The sequence below is a fragment of the Pongo pygmaeus genome, chromosome 4 (genome assembly GCF_028885625.2).
Source record: "Pongo pygmaeus isolate AG05252 chromosome 4, NHGRI_mPonPyg2-v2.0_pri, whole genome shotgun sequence".
In the NCBI taxonomy this organism is placed as follows: Eukaryota; Metazoa; Chordata; class Mammalia; order Primates; family Hominidae; genus Pongo; species Pongo pygmaeus.
In genome coordinates this window covers 32,815,438-32,836,427 of record NC_072377.2, presented here as the reverse complement: position 1 = coordinate 32,836,427, position 20,990 = coordinate 32,815,438, and the positions used below count along the sequence as shown (strand labels likewise).

Here is a 20,990-nt window from a genome sequence, read left to right as displayed (position 1 = left end):
CTTGTAATCTTGGTAGTTTTTTTGAGACAGAGTCTTGCTCTGTTGCCCAGGCTGGAGTGCAGTGGTATGATCTCGGCTCACTGCATGCAACCTGCACTTCCCAGGTTCAAGCAATTCTCCTGCCTCAGCCTCCCAAGTAACTGGGATTACAGGCACTCACCACCACACTTGGCTAATTTTTGTAATATTAGTAGAGATAGAGTTTCACCATGTTGGCCAGGCTGGTCTTGAACTCCTGACTTCAGGAGATCCGTCCACCTGGGCCTCCCAAAATGCTGGGATTATAGGCATGAGCCACCGCACCCAGCTTGATACAAGTTTTTAATCTGATTTAGAATCTTTCCTCCATTTTTTACAGGAAGGGAATATGTTCCTGTGTCTTCTGTATAAGGACCTCATAGAATTTCTGGCAATCTTTCTTATTTTCAGTATATGCCAAATGGGAACGGAGCTTTTTATGCCAACTGTTCTTTCACATGAGACTCTTGCCTTTGGTTTTCCTTACATGAGCAGGAACAACTAATTTTTTTTCTTGTTTCTTTTCTTATTTTTCCTTTGGAGTGCAGTGGCATGATCATAGAGCTCACAGAAGCCTCAGCTTCCCGAGTAGCCGGGACACAGGCATGAGCCTCTGTACCTGTCAGGAACAACTAATGTTGAAGGCAACTGCTTTGTCTTTAGATTTATTCTTACTGGTCTGGGTGCAGTGGCTCATGCCTATAATTCCAGTACTTTAGGAAGACCAAGGTGAAAGGATGGCTTGGTGCTAGAAGTTCAAGACTAGCCTGGGCAACATTGGGAGACCCAGTGTCTGTAAAAATTTTTTTTAAATAAAAAGAAATTTATTCTTATTTTTCCATTACCAATGGCTTAGAATCTTTTTTCCTTCTTCCAGTTTTGACCATCTAAAACCTACTACTTCTAAATTGAGTGAAAGATAAGGGGTAGATAAAATGGTTTTAAGATAAGCCCCAGAGTTGATATGTTATTAAGACTATAGGAAAAATCTGCATCTTGAGAGATGCAGAAGCTGGGTAAAAGGGACATCTTGTGTAAGTTCAGTCTACCAAAAACAAGATTTGTTCCTCTATAGAGCAGTTACAAGAAAAAAGTAGACTTTTCTTTAACCTATTCTCTCATTTATCTTTGCTCAGAGGGTTGGCAATTGTGAGACTTGAATTACTGAAAGCAAAGAAAGTTTCAGAATCACTGGTTTTTAAGATTGAGTAAAGAGCATTTTCATAGCTTTAGGTTTATATGTATTATAAATGTTACTTGTTTTGAGACAAAGTGGGTATGCATGCATGCATGCATGCATACATACATACATATAGTCTTGATGGTATAACTTTCCATAGTTTGCATTTTTGTTTTTACTGAAATTGAAAAAAGAAGATAAAGCCTTTCTTATTGAAAAGATAAAACAAATATGTATAGTTGAAAAATATAATTTGCTTTTGCTCAGGAAACTTTTTTTTAAATTGAGCAACTTTGTTTCTCTGTAGCCCTTACGTCGTCCTGACTCATCTGATGACCGTTATGTAATGACAAAACATGCCACCATTTATCCAACTGAAGAGGAGTTACAGGCAGTTCAGAAAATTGTTTCTATTACTGAACGTGCTTTAAAACTCGTTTCAGACAGTTTGTCTGAACATGAGAAGAACAAGAACAAAGAGGGAGATGATAAGAAAGAGGGAAGTAAAGACAGGTGTGTTTTGAAAGTTATTTACCATGTGTAATTTTGGTTTTTCTTATGCGGACTTCTTACATTTGAAATATAGCTTATGACTGGTAACTCTGGTGTGAGTTCTATGTGTTTTAACCATGCCTGTGTTAGATATTTCATGTATTCAGCAGCTGCTTGCAAAAATAGAAATACACAGTTCCACGGCCACATGCAGTCTCTAACCTTGTAATTGTACTCATTTTAAGTTTATATAAACTATTTTGAGTCTATTTCAAAGCAGCCATTATAGTTTTACAGTTGTACTCAGCTGCTGTTTTTCTGTTTTTATTTATTTGTTGCTTCTGCCCCACACTCAGTCTTTGTTTTAATAACTATTTCCTTAAAGCACTGACTATAAAGCATGATTAAGCCTAAGCTTTAGCAGTGTCTTTATATCAAGTTTGCATTATTAGCTGTAACTTTTTATTTTCCTTTTACCATTTGGAAATATTTTTGTATTACATTAAACATAACTCTTATTATTCTGACTTGTGAAATAAGAAACAGAAGTGTTAATGTCCATTGCTTTGCAGTTGTCTTTCTGTAAAGAACTTAGCTCTTTCTTATTTTTTTATCCACATTGCTTAAATGAAGTATAGTTCTAAAAATGCTGGATGTCTTTCTACTGCGGTTGATGGAAATTTTAATGGTACAAAAGTTATTTCACTTACTATTGTATGTTTACAGAATATCATGCTTCTGGTTAAGCAGAGAAATATCATAACATAATTTTATTTTACTGCAGAGCTTTGAAAGGAGTTTTGCGAGTGGGAGTATTGGCAAAAGGATTACTTCTCCGAGGAGATAGAAATGTCAACCTTGTTTTGCTGTGCTCAGAGAAACCTTCAAAGACATTATTAAGCCGTATTGCAGAAAACCTACCCAAACAGCTTGCTGTAAGTATTATGGAAATGTTAATTTTTACCCCTTGTCTGGTTCAGAAGTTTTTGGTGGGACTGACTATGCTTCAGTTTAAACCTAAGCCAGCCTTTAAAATTTTGGCTTGACTTTCTGTTTTGAGTTTTTTTGTTTGATTGGGCAAACTGATGAAACTATTTTCTACTTCATCTTTTTTAGGTTTTATAGTGATTATATTTGGCATGAAGCCATCTTGCTGATTTATTTAAAAATGTAAACTTGTAGCATATGCCTTCCTTCTCTTGTTGTTTTTCCAAGACTTGAGTCATAAGAAGGCAGTTGTTAGGACAAAGTGATTTTTTTAAAAAAATCCTATGTGTAGCAAGGTTAAATTTTTTTAATTCATGAATCTCTTGCCTATTTAGTTTAATGCTTTTAATAAAATATAGTAACTAAAATAGTCTTTCTGATTTTAATTTCCCCAGTTTTATTGTGAATATTTTCAGTTTTCTACATGTTTATAATGGTAGGAAATAATTCTTTTGTCTCCATCCAGCAAAACATGGCAATGCAAAACTAATAGAGTATTTTATTTGGGTCCTACAAAAACAAACTTTTTTTTAAGCTTAAATTTATAAAAATTTTATGTATTAGCTTGTCAGAATGACTGAGATTTAAAATAGTGATTCCTTTAATAATTGAGGGTATAAAACTCGCAATTTAATGAAGCATTCTAAATTCAAGGAATCAGCTTTCATTGGTAACATGTATTCTACAGTAGTGAATTAGAACAGTACCTTACTGTAGCAGAGCAACTGATGACAAAAGGGACATTGAAGCACACTATTAAACTTAAAACTCTGACAACTCTGCACTTACTGTTGCTTGTTTTATATTACCATTATTCCAGATGGGAAATTTTTTATTGTAGATGAGTCTTTTTTTTAATTATCAGGAGCCAGGAGAATTGGCTTTGTTGTGTGTTTACTTCTTACTCCTGTTGAGGCTGCTAGGGCAATGAAGGGGGAAAATAAAAGGTTTGGAAGCCTTGGAAGAATCATAGAATTTGCAAGAAACATCTTGATCCTAATTGTGGTGCTTAGTAAAACTGCAAACCAAGGAATATATCATAACTAAATAACTAACAACCAGTTAAGCTAAAAGTGGAATACTCTTCAAACCCACCTATATAAGTGGATAAGCAAGTGAAATAAAATTAATTTATAGTTAATTTATACTATAGTAAGTGCTTTGTATAGTTGATTCATTTAATCTTCCAGCCACCCTATAGGTTAGGTACAGTTACTTTCTCCATCTTACAGAAACAGGTGCAGGATAGTTAAATAATTTGTCTATCATTGCATCACTGTAAAGTACCAGAGCTAGGATTTAAACCTAGATACTATACTGTAAATACTGTATGTAGTTTCTGTAGAGTCTTCATTTGTTCATATAAAATGGAGCTTATTACATGTCTACCAAATTACAGCAAATCCTGGTTTTTCTGGATATTGACTGAGACTTTCTGCTCCCTGATAAAATGTGGATTTCACAGAAAATGTACAATATGGGAATAAATTGTAGCTCCTGTTAAGGTCAGGTACCTATTTTAGCTTCATTCAAATTATGCAAATATATGTTATAAATATGGCAGTGTTTCTTTTATCCAAGAATTTATCATCTAAGAGAGACATACCTATGTACAAATAACTCACAAACAATGGTAAATATTAGTTCAACACAGAATTCTGAAAGTAGGGAGTAAGACTAATAATACTGGCATGTATGGCAGGGCTTCCTAGAAGGAGCAGTGTATGATGGTCCTCATATAGAATGGTTAGGGTAGTAAGAGAGTGAAAGAGCCATAATGAAAGTGCTTTTGTTTGTTAATACAACAGATCCAATCCAATTTGTTTCTTATAATCTTCGTTACACAGGTTATAAGCCCTGAGAAGTATGACATAAAATGTGCTGTATCTGAAGCGGCAATAATTTTGAATTCATGTGTGGAACCCAAAATGCAAGTCACTATCACACTGACATCTCCAATTATTCGAGAAGAGAACATGAGGGAAGGAGGTTGGAAAGCCATTAAACTTTCTACTTTGTATTAACTTTTTTTTTTCATTTATCTACTCTTTAAGATGGCATTAAGCCCTAGAAGGCAACATGCTGGCATTACATGTGAATTTGGTAGATTTGACTTATTTAGCAACAGGTTTTGCCTAAGATAATTTCCCACAGAGTAAATGCTCTTTTTAGTGATGTATTTTTATATAAAACACTATGGTATGATTGATTTTCTTGATTTCTTTCTTTTCTTGCTAACCTCAGATTTCTGGAAAAAAACTTCAAAATTATTTTTACTGGCATAGTCAATGCATGAAAAAATGGTTTTAAAATGTTGCTAGTGACTAGGGGGACACAACTTTAAGTTGGATTAAGAAGTTTTTGCTCTTGCCTTGTCTTACAAAAAAGACAAGAGTTTTCACAAACAAAATTGGCTAAGTATTCGTAACACATTTTTAAGAGGCATTTTTATATATGTAATAATGGATTTGGCTCGTCCTGTGGTAAATATTTCTAGTTCTCTGAGGTTGCTCTTTGGCTTGGAGCGCTGTCATAAATGCAGAACATCCTAAAGCAGGAGGATTTGGACATTTGACCCTAATATCACACTGGAGATACTGAAAAATAAACTGTGTAAATGTAGATAGTGAGTCACAGCACAATTCAGGGTTTTTAAACTTAATTTACAACTATAGAATATGAAATCCTGCTGGTGCCAGCAATGTTGCTTTAGGGACTATTCTGTAACATTTTCAAAGCTTCAAAAGCTTTTAAGCTGAAAAGCATGATCAGTGTCTGCAGTATGTTGGTTCTGTTGTTTTATGGGTCAGATAAAATTTACTTTGTTTCCTTTCATGTTTTTATATATCTTGTTGAGTATGGAATAACAGTCTACACTAATATTTCTTTGTGATACAGGTTGAGGAGGAAGAGGGTACTACATACTTAATATTAAAATTCATTTGTATAAAATAGCATCAGTAGTCTCTCAATTACTGTTTCTTTAAATTTGTTTGCTTATAACAAAGCAATTTTTTTAAGACACTGGGCTTTTCACAACCCAGGAAAAGAACATTTTACCAAAAATGTCATTGGGAGCTATGTCTAATTTTACATACTTTGCATGTATACCATAATCAGATGATATTTATATCTTAAGCTTTGCATCTTAAATGGGTTTTGTGTAAAGGATTTTCTTACGTGAACGTGAGTTTCTACTCAAGGTCTGGCCGTGGGTGTTGCTGGAGAAACAGTTCCTGAGTCAATCTGGTCAGGTCATATACAGCATATGGGATTTGATAAAACTAATATGATACATTATAAATGTTGCTATATTTAGTGTAAAATGATAACCATTTAACTTTATTTCAGAATACATTTTGTTCAGTTATATTTAGACTTAATTAAATTTGTACAGTATCAAGCCATTTTATTATGTTGTAAAAGTCTAAAGTGAATAGTATCATATTTGCAGTAAATTATTTGATAACCTATCCCTTCTAAAGGAAACAAAATTATATTTTTGTCTGACCCAGACTTGAGTTAGAATTATTGTTCTGAATTTCATAAATATTATGTTAAGGAAAATGGTCAGTCCAAAATGGAAAGATTTTGCTTCAAGACACTGAGCTGAAAAGTTGGATGTGCCAAAGTGTAGAAACATTGATAGTGTTCCTTGCTGCAGATAACTGCAGTAAACCATGTCTTTAGCTTCATTATGAAGATTGCTTCTTTCTTGCTGCAGAATAACGGTATGTATTCTCTCTCACTGCAGCTCCCAATGCTCTGTGTCTTAAAATCATTTAAAGCCTATAGCTTGCTTTGGGGAGTTAGTACAGGGGTTAAGGAAGGCTTTGCCGGAAGAACAATTGTAAATCATGAGAGTTACTACTTGCGCATTGTGTGGTAGTCTCTTTAATGCATAATGGTCCTTTTTAATACCAAAAATTAATTAATAAAGGAAATGATTACATTGTCCAAATAACTGTTAAACGCATGACAGATCTGTTTTATGATACTGTGTTTGACAGTTAAACATTAAGTAAACATTTAATTGACTTTAAGCTTGAAATGTTCAGAATGCTCTAACCCTTGCTACAGAATCTTTTCTGCAGCAAGTTAAGTATTTTGTGTGTTTTTTCCCACCTGTAGCTTATCAGACCCGGTCCAAAGCCTTCTAGCAGAGGGGATTGATCCTGTCAGGGGTTGCTGCCAAGACATCGGAAGGATTTTTGACCAAGGTTTTCAAAAGCTCAGTGTCACATCTGCCATTTGATAAAGGAGGGATTTTGGATGCAGAGCCTGGCATTTATTGTCCTTTGTGTGACTGTTTTGTTTGTTTTGTCTTCGTCTCTTCTAGAATTGAGCAGTGTTCACACTAGTTTTTAAATGGTTGAGTGGGTTATATATTTTACATGACCATGTTAATTTGAATTAATATATTCCCATTAACGTTTAATCTTAAAATAGTGTGGACACAGCATGTCTTCTAATTGATGATTAACCCCTTAAAATCTATGAAGTACATTCATGTAGAACAAGAATTAGCATTTTGTTTTTATAAATTAACTGGTTTTTGTTTTGCTTTGTTAACTGGGTGTTAGGCAACAAGTATGATTTCAGCAGAATATAAGGGGTTAATCTACTTGAAATAGAAAATGGGTACAAAAATCCACACTAAATTTAACAAAAATTTTCTACTTATAGCTGTAATTTGTTTTTAAATTGCAGTAGGTATTAGCTGGGCGTGGTGGCGGGCGCCTATAATCCCAGCTACTTGGGAGGCTGAGGCAGGAGAATTGCTTGAACCCAGAAGGTGTAGGTTGCAGTGAGCCGAGATCATGCCATTGCACTCTGGCCTGGGCAACAAGAGTGAAACTCCATCTCAAAGAAAAAAAAATTGCAATAGGTGTCTTGGCATCTTTGAATTTATATCATGGATTAAAATTTCCAAAGTTATGAATGCTTATGTGCAAAACAAAATTTTCTTGCATATTGGAGGAAATAAAATTGTGAATTAACATTAGAAATTTAGAAACATTTTAGAAAGAGATTGCACATTGTCACCTATTTGCATTCTAGCTTTAGCAAATGCAAGTAAATAAGGGACATAGAAAGAGGTTCTTTAGCATGTTATAATACTGCTTTGGGGAAGTCAGCTTTTTCTTTTTTGTGTGTGTGAGGGGTTTTGTTTTGTTTTGCTTTGTTTTTGTTTTGTTTTTGAGACAGTCGCTCTGTCACCCAGGCTGGAGTGCAGCAGCACAATCTCGGCTCACTGCAACCTCCACCTCCCAGGTTCAAGCAATTCTCATGCCTCAGCCTCCCAAGTAGCTGAGGAGCTGGGACTACAGGCATGTGCCACCACACCCAGCTAATTTTTCTATTTTTGAGTAGGGATGGAGTTTCACCATGTTGGCCGGGCTGGTCTCGAAATCCCTACTTCAGATGATCCACCTGCCTCAGCCTCCCAAAGTGCTAGGATTACAGGCATGAGCCACTGCACCTGGCCTTTTTTTCTTTTTTAAAACTTCGTAGTTATCTGTCTCTTGTGTCCCTTTTCTTTATCTATTCCTAACAGAATAGTTTATTTCTTATGTTCAGGTTATTTCTAGGTTCAATAGTTGGTCTTATAAGTTTTGAGAGTACTAATATTTTTGTCTTGATAACTTCTTTTTAGCACCAAATTCCTCTTTTAGTATTTATTCTCAAAATGCCACACAGTTTTCCTTGATTATCTGTCTTTCCTCTAAATATGTCTTCTGAAGAATCTGTGTCCATCTGATTACTCGAGGAGTAAAAAACTAAGAAAAAGAAACCTTAGAGAATATAATTCTGTCAGTTTCAAAATATGTTTTTTATATGTCATCTACTCAAAATAAGAACAAGTTATCTTTTTAGATATCTGAATGCTTATGAGATATGAGTAACTTGACCAGAACTGCAGCTAGTACTCTTAAGATAATTAACTTTTTCATACTTTTATCATGTATTTTTTCTTTTGTCCATATTCATTTTATATACTCGATTATTAAACTATTCTAAATGCCCCATAATTTCCAAAGGACTATTATATTTAATAGATTATATAATTTTTCTGTATTGAGAAAATATTCATACTATTTAAATCATTGAGATCTGTGAATTAGATTGGAATAATTGCCATTTGCTTATTAATAGCTTGATTAGCAGATTTGCTGTTAATATACACATTTTACAGATGTTTAGATGGATATAAAGATAGCCCTTTGTCTACTTTTATGAATGATATATTAATGTAAAGTTAACTTCTTGTCCTGGTTTAGTTTCATATATTCTCAAGTTTTGTGTAGCTCATTTATGTTTTAATCAGCTTAAAGACCCTACACATCTATCATCACAGGATGCTGTTTGTTGCATCTTTTCCACTCTTAATTCTGTTTAACCATGCTAGTTCCTATTTGCTATTCTGCTTGCCTATTGTTTCTCTTTTATCATTTTTTTAAATACTTTATGGGAACTTTAAATTTTAAAGGGCATTTCATACTCTCTGATAAAGAAAATTTTCATGTGGAAGGGAGAGCATTAAACTTTTAGAAATGCCTGTTTTGGGCCGGGCGTAGTGGCTCACGCCTGTAATCCTAGCACTTTGGGAGGCCAAGGCGGGTGTATCACTTGAGGTCAGGAGTTAAAAACCAGCCTGGCCAACATGGTGAAACCTCGTCTCTACTGAAAATACAAAAAATTAGCCTGGTGTGGTGGTGCACACCTGTAATCCCAGCTACTTGGGAGGCTGAGACAGGAGAATCGCTTGAACCCAGGAGGCCGATGTTGCAGTCATCTGAGATCGTGCACTCCAGTCTGGGGGACAGAGTGACACTCCGTCTCAAAAAAAAAAAAAAAAAAATGCCTGTTTTGGGTTCTTCATTTTTTTTCTGTAACTATAACTATATTGAGCATTCTATATTTATCATCAGTTCTTTGTTATATTAGCTCCAGAATAACTTATGACCATTTAGAGTACTGAACAAACTCAGTTTATTGTATATTCTCATTTATTAAGGTGGATTTTTGTGTTCCCTCTTGTCTTGTTGTCTTTGTGCTAGTGCACTGTGTCCAGTAATCTTTCCTTCAGATTTTGTTTTGGTGGGTAGGGTTTATATTTCCAGAAATTGTTTATTATATTACTAAATTAATAAGTTAACCTTTCTTTTGTTCCTCATATTGGATTATGTAAATTTGTTGAAAATAACTCCATGGATATGTTAAAGTGCCAACAAGCTCTCAAATGGCTCATGTGACACTGATGCTACCTTAAGGAAGTGTCTTGCTCACCTGGTCAAACACCCATTCCTCACTGCATTTTGCCAATTCAATCCATTTTAGATGTAACCTCGGGTATGGTGAAAGACCCACCGGACGTCTTGGACAGGCAAAAATGCCTTGACGCTCTGGCTGCTCTACGCCACGCTAAGTGGTTCCAGGTTCGGAACATCATTTTACTTTTTTCTTGTAGCCTTATGAGAGAGTAGTTCAGTACAACATGTTTAACTGTGCTTAAACATTTCAAAAGACTGCCCAAGCAATACTATTTTAAATTAAATATCAGAAAATATGTTAACATAGAAAGCTGGGTATGATGATCTGCATATTGCAGTTATTATTAATTTGACAATGAACTTAGGTTTGGGGAGTGTTTTGTAGTTGGGGTTTTTTTATTTTTTATTTTTAGTGGCTATATTTAAAGTTGACTTGTTTAGGAACATCACATGTTTGTGTATATATATTATATTCCATAAGGCTGCAGATTAACTTTGCTTTAAATAATGGAATATGTGTTTAAAGCTTTGTGTATAGTTTTAAGATTTTTTTCCCCCTCTTTCTCTAAGTTAATAAGTGTAGGGAGTGAAAGGTGAGGAAGCAGCTGTTTGGTTTAGTGACTTTGCAGTCATGCAAAGGCACAGAAGGGAAACCAAACAGATTTCCTTAACCTTTCAGTCCCTAGACAAACTTTTTAGCTCTTTACTTTTTCTTTTATTTCTAATGTAGGCAGACTTTTTTTTTTTTAAGTTTACTGTTTTAAATGAACACAGGTCAAGGTTCACAGGGGATCAAGAAATATTATTCTTGTATAATCTGTTTACTTTGACCTAAATACCAGCTTTTAAATACTAACCCTGGCATAAAATACTGCTGTAAATGGCAGCTCATTGAATCCAATTTTAAGTGTGATTGTTTTTGTTTTTATCTGAGCTTCCATTGAACGGTGGTATTTTAACTTTTTTTCATCAAGGGATATATTCAGTATTTCTAAGATTAATTCAGTTGGTTTTTGTGTTGCTCTCAAGGCTAGAGCTAATGGTCTGCAGTCCTGTGTGATTATCATACGCATTCTTCGAGACCTCTGTCAGCGAGTTCCAACTTGGTCTGATTTTCCAAGCTGGGTAAGTAGTATGTAACTGTATGGTGTAAAAACATGTAGGAAATAATTCTGCAGTTTTTATCCTCTCAGTTTACATGTAATTATCAGCCTTATTTGCATTTACTAAATATAGTTTTTCTTTTCTCATGAAAAATCCTGGGGGAGTCTTAGAATGTTTAATTTTCTCAGATGTGACTAATTAAAGAATTTTCATTGATGTTTCTCTTTGTGTGTTTTTTTCTTTTTGCTGTTTTCACAGTGTTTTTTTTTTAAATATTACAGCATTTATTAGTTGGCTTTTACATATAATATACAAATGTATAAAGAAGACTGAAGAACTGTTAATCTCCTTATGCAGGGACATTTTTTAAAATAATGTATGTGGTTGGGAACTGTAAAAATTCAGAAATATATATTATTCAAAAATAATACAAAAAGATAGATTCAGTAACGCAAAAAGCTACGAAATAACCAAAAGCCTTCTTATTTAAAGACAGATTATCTTAACAATCTGCTGTGATTTCTTATAGGAGAAAAAAATTATACCTATATACAGTATATGTTTCTATCTTTATGTACATTACTGTTTGAAACTTTGATTTCTGAAGAGCAAGAATTCAGATAGACAGGGATTCATTAAAAAATTAAAACAACCTATTGACTCCAGAGTTTAATTAATGAGAGTTAATAGGCAAGATTACCTTAGTTCTTTTTTTTTTTTAATCTTTTTTAACAAAAGCATGGCCTTGCTATCACAGTTTAAAACTTTCTTAACAAAGCTCATCTTAGAGTTCTTTGAAAAGGCAGTCACATCTACTGCGTTCTTTCTATGGACATGGCGTATTTTATTTAACTTACGTTCATTTGATAGACATTTAGGTTTACAATCTTTTGCTATTAAATCCTTATTATACCTCATTGTATATATTGTTGTCAAGCTTTTGAGGGCAGAATAAATTGCTAGGGCTGAAATATCAAGGTCAAAGAACATGTACTAATTGTTCACCAGAAGGTTGGGTCATTGAAAATTTCAAAAAAACTATTAGACTAATTATATTCTTTACACTCTCATAGTTCTGGGATATTATCACACTTCTTAATAGTTAACAAAATAATAGGCAAAATATGGTATTCGCCAAGCACAGTGGCTTACGCCTGTAATCCCAACACTTTGGGAGGCCAAGGCGGGCGGATCACTGAGATCAGGAGTTCGAGACCAGCCTGGCCAACATAGTGAAACTTCGTCTCTACTAATAATACAACAATTAGCTGGGCATAGTGGCGGGCACCTGTAATCCGAGCTGCTCGGGAGGCTGAGGCAGGAGAGGAGAATCACTTGAACCCGGGAGGCGGAGGTTGCAGTGAGCCGAGATTGTGCCACTAGCTCTAGTCTGGGTGACAGAGTGAGACTTCATCTCAAAAAAATATGTAAATGCTATCTGATTTTTTGTATTTCTTTAATTGCGTAATGGTTGGCATTTGTAATTGTTTTTTTCTTAACTGCCAGTTTCTTATTCATCATTTTATTATAGTAATTCTTTTTACAATAATTAGCCTTTACCTGTGTTGCAAATTGTGTTCTCCAGTTTTTCGTCTACTTTTCAGCTTTATGATGATTTTTGCTATATGAAAGTTACCACATTTTGCTGGGCACAGTGGCTCACGCCTGTAATTCCAGCACTTTGGGAGGCCGAGGCGGGTGGATCACAAGGTCAGAAGATCAAGACTGCCCTGACCAACATGCACACCTGTAATCCCAGCTACTCAGGAGGCTGAGGCAGGAGGATCACTTGAACCTGGGAGGCAGAGGTTGCAGTGAGCCGAGATCACACCACTGCACTCCAGCCTGGCAACAGAGCAAGATTCTGTCTCGAAAGAGAGAGGGAGAGAAGAGAGAGAGAGAGAAGAGAGAGAGAAAGAGAAGAAAGAAAGAGAAGGAAAGTTACCACTTTTTTTTTTTTTTAATTTTTTTTTTCAGATGGAGTCTTCCTCTGTTGCCCAGGCTGGAGTGCAGTGGCACGATCTCTGCTCACTGCAAGCTCCGCCTCCCAGGTTCATGCCATTCTCCTTCCTCAGCCTCCCGAGAAGTTGGGACTACAGGCGCCTGCCACCATGCCTGGCTAAATTTTTTGTATTTTTAGTAGACACAGGGTTTCACCGTGTTAGCCAGGATGGTCTCAGTCTCCTGACCTCGTGATCCGCCCACCTCAGCCTCCCAAAGTGCTGGGATTACAGGCATGAGCCACCGCACCTGGCCGAAAGTTGCCATATTTTTACAATTTTTTTTTTTTTTCAGACAGCTTGTCGCCCAGGCTGGAGTGCAGTGGCATGATCTCGGCTCACTGCAACCTTTGCCTCCCGGGTTCAAGCGATTCTCCTGCCTCCGTTTTCCAAGTAGCTGGGATTACAGGCAGGGGCCACCACGCCCTGCTAATAATTTGTATTTTTAGTAGAGATGGGGTTTCATCATGTTGGTCTCAAACTGCTAACCTTGGGTGATCTGCCCGCCTTGGCCTCCCAAACTGCTGGGATTATAGGCCTGAGCCCCACTGTACCTGGCATTACAAATTTTGATTCATTAATTTTTTTATCATTTCTGGATTTTGTATTCCGACAAATTAGTTCACACCTGCTTTCTTGTTTTTTCTTTTTTCTTTTTTTTTTTTTTTTGACGCAGAGTCTCACTCTGTTGCCCAGGCTGGAGTGCAGTGGCAGCTGTAGTACAGTACGGCTATCTTGGCTCACTACACACTACAGGCACGCACCACCACACCTGGCTAATTTTTGTATATTTAGTAGAAACGGGGTTTCACCATATTGGCCAGGCTGGTTTCAAACTCCTGACCTTGTGATCCACCTGCCTTGGCCTCCCAAAATGCTGGGATTATAGGCATGAGCCACTGTGCCCGGCACATCTCCTTTGTTTTAGAACTTTTTTTTCATCGAATTATATTTCTATAGATATGTATATGTACATTTAAATACATAGCAAAATTTTTGGTAGGATATATTCTAATTTACAGTAGTGATTATTTCTGAGGAGTGGGAGGAAGAGATGACTAGTATAGAGATCTGTAATGTTTAATTTTTACCAGGATAAATTATACATGTGCATTACTTAAAAACTAATTTAAAACCAGGCATAGTGGCTCATGCCTGTAATCCCAGCACTTTAGGAGGCCGAGGCGGGTGGATCACAAGGTCAGGAGTTCAAGACCAGCCTGGCCAAGGTGGTGAAAACCCATCTCTACTAAAAATACAAAAAATTAGCCAGGCTCGGTAGCAGACACCTGTAATCCCAACTACTCGGGAGGCTGAGGCAGGAGAATCGCTTGAACTCAGAGGGCGGAGGTTTCAGTGAGCCAAGATCGTGCCACTGTACTCCAGCCTGGGCGACATAGTGAGACTCCGTCTCAAAAAAAAAAAAAAAACTAATTTGAAAACTGTAAATCAATAGATAAAAGATCAACCAGTCGTGGTCTAGTGGCTCATGCCTGTAATCCCATTATTTGAGAGGCCTGAGGCAGGAGGATCGCTTGAGTCCAGGAGTTGGAGACCAGCTTGGGCAATATGGTGAAACCCTTTCTCTAGAAAAGATACAAAAATTAGCCCGGCATGGTGGCATGTGCTTGTGGTTTCAGCTACTGGAGAGACTGAAGTGGGAAGATCTATTGAGCCCAGGTCAAGTCTACAGTGAGCCATGATTGTGCCACGGCACTCCAGCCTGGGTGACAGAATGAGACCTTATCTCTTTTTTTTTTTTTCTTTGAGACATATCTACAAGTGATATTTTGCCTTCTTTCCAATACTTTTTTTTTCTATTTTAATTAAAAGATAATTCTAGAGTAACAAATACGGAATAAAAGAAATACTGCTTGACATGTATGATACGTTCCTGATTGTATTAAAAATGTTTCTGGTCTATAAACTGTATTAAGCATGATGGTATATAGCCTTTTATTTGAGATATTTACTTGTCATGTTGAATTATCAATCTTTTTCCAGTTTAAGTAATTTTTGAATCAGTAACGGAAGTTGAACTTTTATCAGTTTTTTAAGTCTTATTAACATGAATGTATAGTTTTTCTCCTTCAACCTTTTAATACTGTGTAAATAGATTTCTTCATATTGAGCTACCTTTGCATTCTGGGAATGATTCTTCATACATACGAGAAAAGTGTTGTAATGAACTCTTAAGTTCTGCTTGCCAATAGTTTGTTTAAGAATTTCTCAGTGACATGAAACAAATTTTTTATGTTTTGTTTCTGTGCTCTTTGTCAAATTTAGAAGCAGTGATCACTAACTCTATAAAAATAATTTGGAAGCTTTTCTTTCTTTAAACTCTGAAGCAGTTTTAGTAGCATCAAAACTTTGTTTCTTGACAGTTTATAAAAATTTATGTGACATCATCACTTCCCAATTCCTTTTAAGGGAATAGTGTTTTCTCAATTTCTCCTATTGTAATTAGTCTCTCTCTGGTGATTAATTTCGGCAATTTATATTTCCCTTAAAAAAATCAACCCATTCAATAGAGTTACGCTATTTTAGGATTTTTTTTTTTTGCTTGTTTGTTTGTTTGCTTTTAATTCTTCTTTGTGTCACTGATTAGACTAGCCAGTAAAGTATTTGCCAGATGGGAGCAAAATAGCAATGTGGGTGTTTCAGTATTTAGGTGTTTGGAATTTGTTAGATTCTTAATAGATTTTAAATACAATAATTTGTAGGCATTGTATAGCTTCAGATTTTATTTATTTATTTATTTTTGAAATGGAGTCTCACTCTATACCCCAGCCTGGAGTGCAGTGAGCCTGGAGGTTGGCTCACTGCAACCTCCACCTCCCAGGTTCAAGTGATTCTCCTGCCTCAGCCTCCTGAGTAGCTAGGATTACAGGCATGCACCACCACGCCTGGCTGATTGTATTTTTAGTAGAGACAGAGTTTCATCATGTTGGCCAGGGTAGTCTAGAACTCCTGACCTCAAGTGATCCACCCGCCTTGGCCTCCCAAGGTGCTGGGATTACAGGCGTGAGCCACCGTGCCCATCCCAAATTTTAAAAATGTATGGAAATACAGGCATTGTACATCATCATCCTGCTTCCTGCTTTCTTAAACTTTGGTCCCCTCTACCCACCCAGGGTGTCCTTGAAGCTATGTCTGTTGTAGTAAGTCCACGTTGTTACTTGTATGAATAGATTCTCAAGACCACTGCATCTGGGCCACTCTTGCAGTCTGGATTTTCAGCACTACAGATTGGTCCTACCCAGGCCTTCTTTGAGAGAGTCACCCATGCACTTCACAGGGTGTTCTCTTCTTTGAGGGTGGAGAGCCATAAGAACTGAGAACAAAAGAGAATGCACAGGTTAAAGGAATTGAAGGAGCATTGGCCATGGCAGGGGAAATGATTGTGAAGAAAGTCAAAAGTGAAGAAAGCTGCTGGCTGATCTTTAAAATCATTTACATATAACAACAAATACATTAGTATTTTAGTACTTTAAAAAAAAAACACCAAAATGTCAGTATTTTGACATTTAAAATTCGCTCCTAGTATTGTATTCTTTAGGCAGTGGTTTATCTGTTTTATTGCTTTTTTGTCTCCTCAAAATCAGCTCTATTGTAATCCTCATTAATAATTTATTCTTATGATTTTATATTTCTATATTTATTTTCCTTGGGGTTTTCTGTTATTATTTTACAAACTTCTTGAGTTAGATGCTTGATTCATTGATTTATTCTGTAGTTACAGAGGTTTTAAAGCTGCAGTTTAAAGATGAACACAAGAGTTTTGGCTGCATAGGTAATGCTTTGTAATTTGTTTTCATACTATCTTTAAGCCAACAGTAGTTGTGAGGGAATTTTATTTCCCCACCCTTTCCCTGAGACAGAGTGTTGCTCTGTCGCCCGTGCTGGAGTGCAGTGGCTCGACCTGGGGTCACTGCAGCCTCCACCTCCCAGGTTCAAGTGATTCTCCTGTGTCAGCGTCCTGAGTAGCTGGGATTACAGGCATACGCCACCAAGCCTGACTAACTTTTGTATTTTTAGTAGAGATGGGTTTTCACCGTGTTGTCCAGGCTGGTCTTGAACTCCTCACCTCCTGATCCGCCTGCCTCAGCCTCCCAAAGTGCTGGCATTACAGGCGTGAGCCACGGCACCCAGCCAAGGGAATTTTTATATTCTGCACGGTTGAAGGAGGGTTGCTTTTGTTTTTGTAAATAATAATTTAGTTTTTATGGCATTGTGATTCAAAAAATGTAGTCTGCTATTTGCAGTTTTTGGAATTTAAAGGTTTTTTTGTTGCCTAATATATGTTCAATTTTTATAAACTGGTTGTTTAAAAGAAGAGATCTGCTTTCAACAGCGTATAATGTATACCTCTTAATTTTTTAACATCAAGTCATTTTGTTCCTTTGTTTGTTTGTTTGTTTTTTTGAGACCGTGTCTCGCTGTGTCGCCCAGACTAGAGTGCAGTGGTGTGATCTCAACTCACTGTAACCTCCACCTGCTGGGTTCAAGCGATTTTCCTGCCTCAGCCTTTCAAGTAGCTGGGATTATAAGTGCGTGCGCCACCATGTCTGGATAATTTTTGTATTTTTAGTAGAGACGGAGTTTCACCATGTTGGCCAGGTTGGTCTCGAGCTCTTGGCCTCGAGTGATCTGCTCCCCTCGGCCTCCCAAAGTGCTTGGATTATAGGTGTGAGCCACTGTGCCCAGCCCTCAACTTCTTATTGAATAGGCTAAGGGTGAGGAAGGAAGATTGATGTTGCTGTCTCTGGTGGCAGAGATGGAAGATAACTCCCATATAAGTGGATTTGTGCAGTTCAAATTCATGTTTTTCAAGGGTCAACCATATAGAGTTCCCACATATCCCCTGCCCTCACACATACACAGCCTCCCCGACACTAGAGTAGTATGTTTGTTACAATTAATGAACCTACATTGACCTGTGACTATCACCCAGAGTCCCTACAGAATAGATTTTTATCACTAGTTTTCATGCTATGTTCCACACAAGTACAAAGATGTCATGCAAATCTATTCTCACCTTTTTTGATAACTCTTCATTTCCTTCCCCTGTGAGATATGATTGGAGGATTGCTTATGAAAAGGAGTAGGATTTGGCTACCTGCAGCCTTGTTAGCAAATGTAGGCTACACTCTCCTGTGTCTTCATCAAATATACTATGGCACTCCAAATGTGATGGGTTTTATTGCCACCCCTTCAGTTTCAGGTTTCAATCCAAGAATGGACTCCTAGAGCTTTTATCTTTGCAGGATTTGCTCCATTTGTTTCCTGAACCTATTTTACCATTTCCTTTCACTAACAATTTATATTCCCCTGAACCAAGAGAGCATTTGGGTATGTGAAGCTAATTTGGGGCTCTATGAAGTTGTTTTTTTTTTTCCTACCTCTAATTCCTTTGGAAGATCTTACCTTTATTTTTTCTTTTATCTGCATTTTAGCCAAATGCATTTATTATTGGAAATAGTTAGATGTGAATGATTACCATTTTTCTGCTCTTTCCTGATTTCCTGATTGCTTCTGTTCTTTCCTGGTTTTCAAAGTCTTCAGGATAGCAAATTCTAGTGTTTTTCTTTTCTCTGGTGAGATAGAAGATGGTCAGATGGAGTTTTTACTTTTAGGAAAATTTCTTCTGGATCTGCTTATAATGTGATTCATTTTACCTTTCTCCAAATTGAAAGTTATTGGTGAAATTTTGGGGGTTTGTTGAATCAGCTGTCATCCCCACCCTCATCTCTGGAGAGCCAAGCCTAAGCAGGGTAAACACTCTGTTCTTCAGGAATGTTCTCTGTCACTGTTTGATTCAAGCTATTACATTTTTTCTTGAAAGGCAGCAGTGTGTATATTCTATCATTTGTTTTTGAGACAGGGTCCCGCTCTGTCATCTAAACTGGAGTGCGATGGAGCAACCCTGGCTCACTGCAGCTTTGAACTCCTGGGCTCAAGCATTCCTTCTGCCTGAACCTTCCTAGTGCCTGTGACGATAGGCACATGCCACCACACCTGACTAATGTCTTTATTTTTAGTAGAGATGAGATCTCACTGTGTTGCCCCAGCTGGTCTCGAACTCCTGGGCTCAAGCAATCCTCTTGCCACGGTCTTCCAAAGTGCTGGGATTATAGGCATGAGCCAACATGCCTGGCCCTAATATATTTGTTAATCATGTTTTGGAGGCAAGAGATCTTCAGTTTGTGTCTGTGCTATTGTCATAAACAGGAGTAACTTTTTTTCTTTTATCAAATAAATTTGAAATTCTTATGAACTGTATTATGTTTAATTTTATTTAGCATTCAGATTACTTTGAACAAATCCTTAAGTAACAATGCCTGCTTTTGTGGCCTTTCCTTTACCACTGCAATGAGGATTGAAAATGGTGTTCTGCCTTCAAATTTGTTGTTCTTTTGTCATGAATCCATGGTGATGAAATAAAATATAGGTAGAGTTCTGTTGTAATGTTGGTCTGATATCAGAATTGCTGTGTGCTATCTAAACCTTTAGAATAGTATAACTGCAGTAACTTACAAAAGGCATGTAATTTTTTAAATGTTTATTATAGACCTAGCACAATGGCTCCTACCTGTAATCCCAGCACTTTAGGAAGCCGAGGTGGGAAGGTCACTTGAGGCCAGGAGTTCAAAACCAGCCTTATTTGTATAGCAAGACCCTATGTCTACAAAAGACAAACTTAAAAATTAGCCGGATGAGATGGCGCACACCCGTAGTCCCAGCTACTCAGGAGGCTGAGGTCAGAGAATCACTTGAGCCCAGGAGGTTGAGGCTGCAGTGAGCTGTGATTGCACCACTGCACTTCACCCTGGGCAACAGGGCAAGACCGTGTCTGTCTGTCTGTCTGTCTCTCTCTCTCTCTCTCTCTCTCTCTCTCTCTCTCTCTCTCTCTCTCTCTCTCTCCCTCCCCCTTTCCCTCCCTCTCCCCCCCTCCACCACACACACACACACACACAATGTTTATTATATATTTTATTTCTAGACAGTGTCCTATGATGAGTATTTCAGCAAAAAAATCTGTTATTGAGCTGGGCACAGTGACCCGTGCCTATAGTCCCAGGTACTCAAGAGACTGAGGCAAGAGGATCTCTTGAGCCCAGGATTTTGAGGCCAGCCTGGGCACATCGCGAGACCCTATCTCAAAAAAAAAAAAAAAAAAAAAATCTGCCACTGTATTAATTAACGTTGAAAACAGTATGCTAAGTGCAAGAATCCAGACTCAAAAGGTCACATATTTCAATGATTCCATTTATATGAAATATCAAGAATATATAAATCCATAGAGACAGAGTGCATGTCTCTGTGGAAATAGGGATAAGTTGCTTAATGGGTAAGGAGGTTTACTTTGGGGTAATGGAAATGTTTTGGAACTTGATATGTACAACATAGTATAATAATGCTGCTGAATCATTCACTTTAAAATGTTTAATGTTATCTTTTTTGAGACAGAGTTTCACTCTGTCACTCGGGCTTGAGTGCAGTGGCATGATCATGACTCACTGCAGCCTCGACTTCCCAGGCCTAAGCGATTCTCCTAACTCAGCCTCCCATGTATATAGGACTGTAGGTGCATGCTACCTTGCCTGGTTACATTTTTTTTTAATTTTTTGTAGAGGTAAGGTCTCACTATGTTGCCCAGCCTGGTCTGTAACTCCTGGATCCAAGGGATCTTCCCGACTTGGCCTTCAGAAGTGCTGGGATTATAGGCGTGAGCCACCATTCCTGACCAGTTTTGTTTTGTTTCGTTTTGTTTTAAAGAATGATATATCAAATGTAAAGGAATCATTCTCAAAGAAAGGTGAAGAAAACTGCTATAATTATTCTTCCTGCCCAAATAACAGTTGAAATACGTTAACATTTCTTTTCACATATTTTACTGGCGTTCAGAGGTATTTGTAAGTAATACAGATTTTA

At 37.0% G+C, this 20,990-nt stretch overlaps 1 protein-coding gene across 3 annotated transcripts in view; it reads left to right on the top strand.

Annotated features, from left to right (window-relative positions):
• The window catches only part of ZFR (zinc finger RNA binding protein), a 90,406-nt gene that overhangs the window by 54,459 nt on the left and 14,957 nt on the right, over nucleotides 1-20,990 (top strand). For 2 of the 3 annotated variants that reach the window (XM_054488621.2, XM_063664700.1), the window contains 5 exons: nucleotides 1,506-1,711; nucleotides 2,475-2,625; nucleotides 4,525-4,666; nucleotides 10,019-10,116; nucleotides 10,981-11,076. In XM_054488621.2, the coding sequence (XP_054344596.1) occupies nucleotides 1,506-1,711; nucleotides 2,475-2,625; nucleotides 4,525-4,666; nucleotides 10,019-10,116; nucleotides 10,981-11,076 (693 nt within the window). Of the gene's footprint in view, nucleotides 1-1,505; nucleotides 1,712-2,474; nucleotides 2,626-4,524; nucleotides 4,667-10,018; nucleotides 10,117-10,980; nucleotides 11,077-20,990 lie in introns of those variants that run through there. The other variant, XM_063664701.1, reaches the window with a different exon arrangement.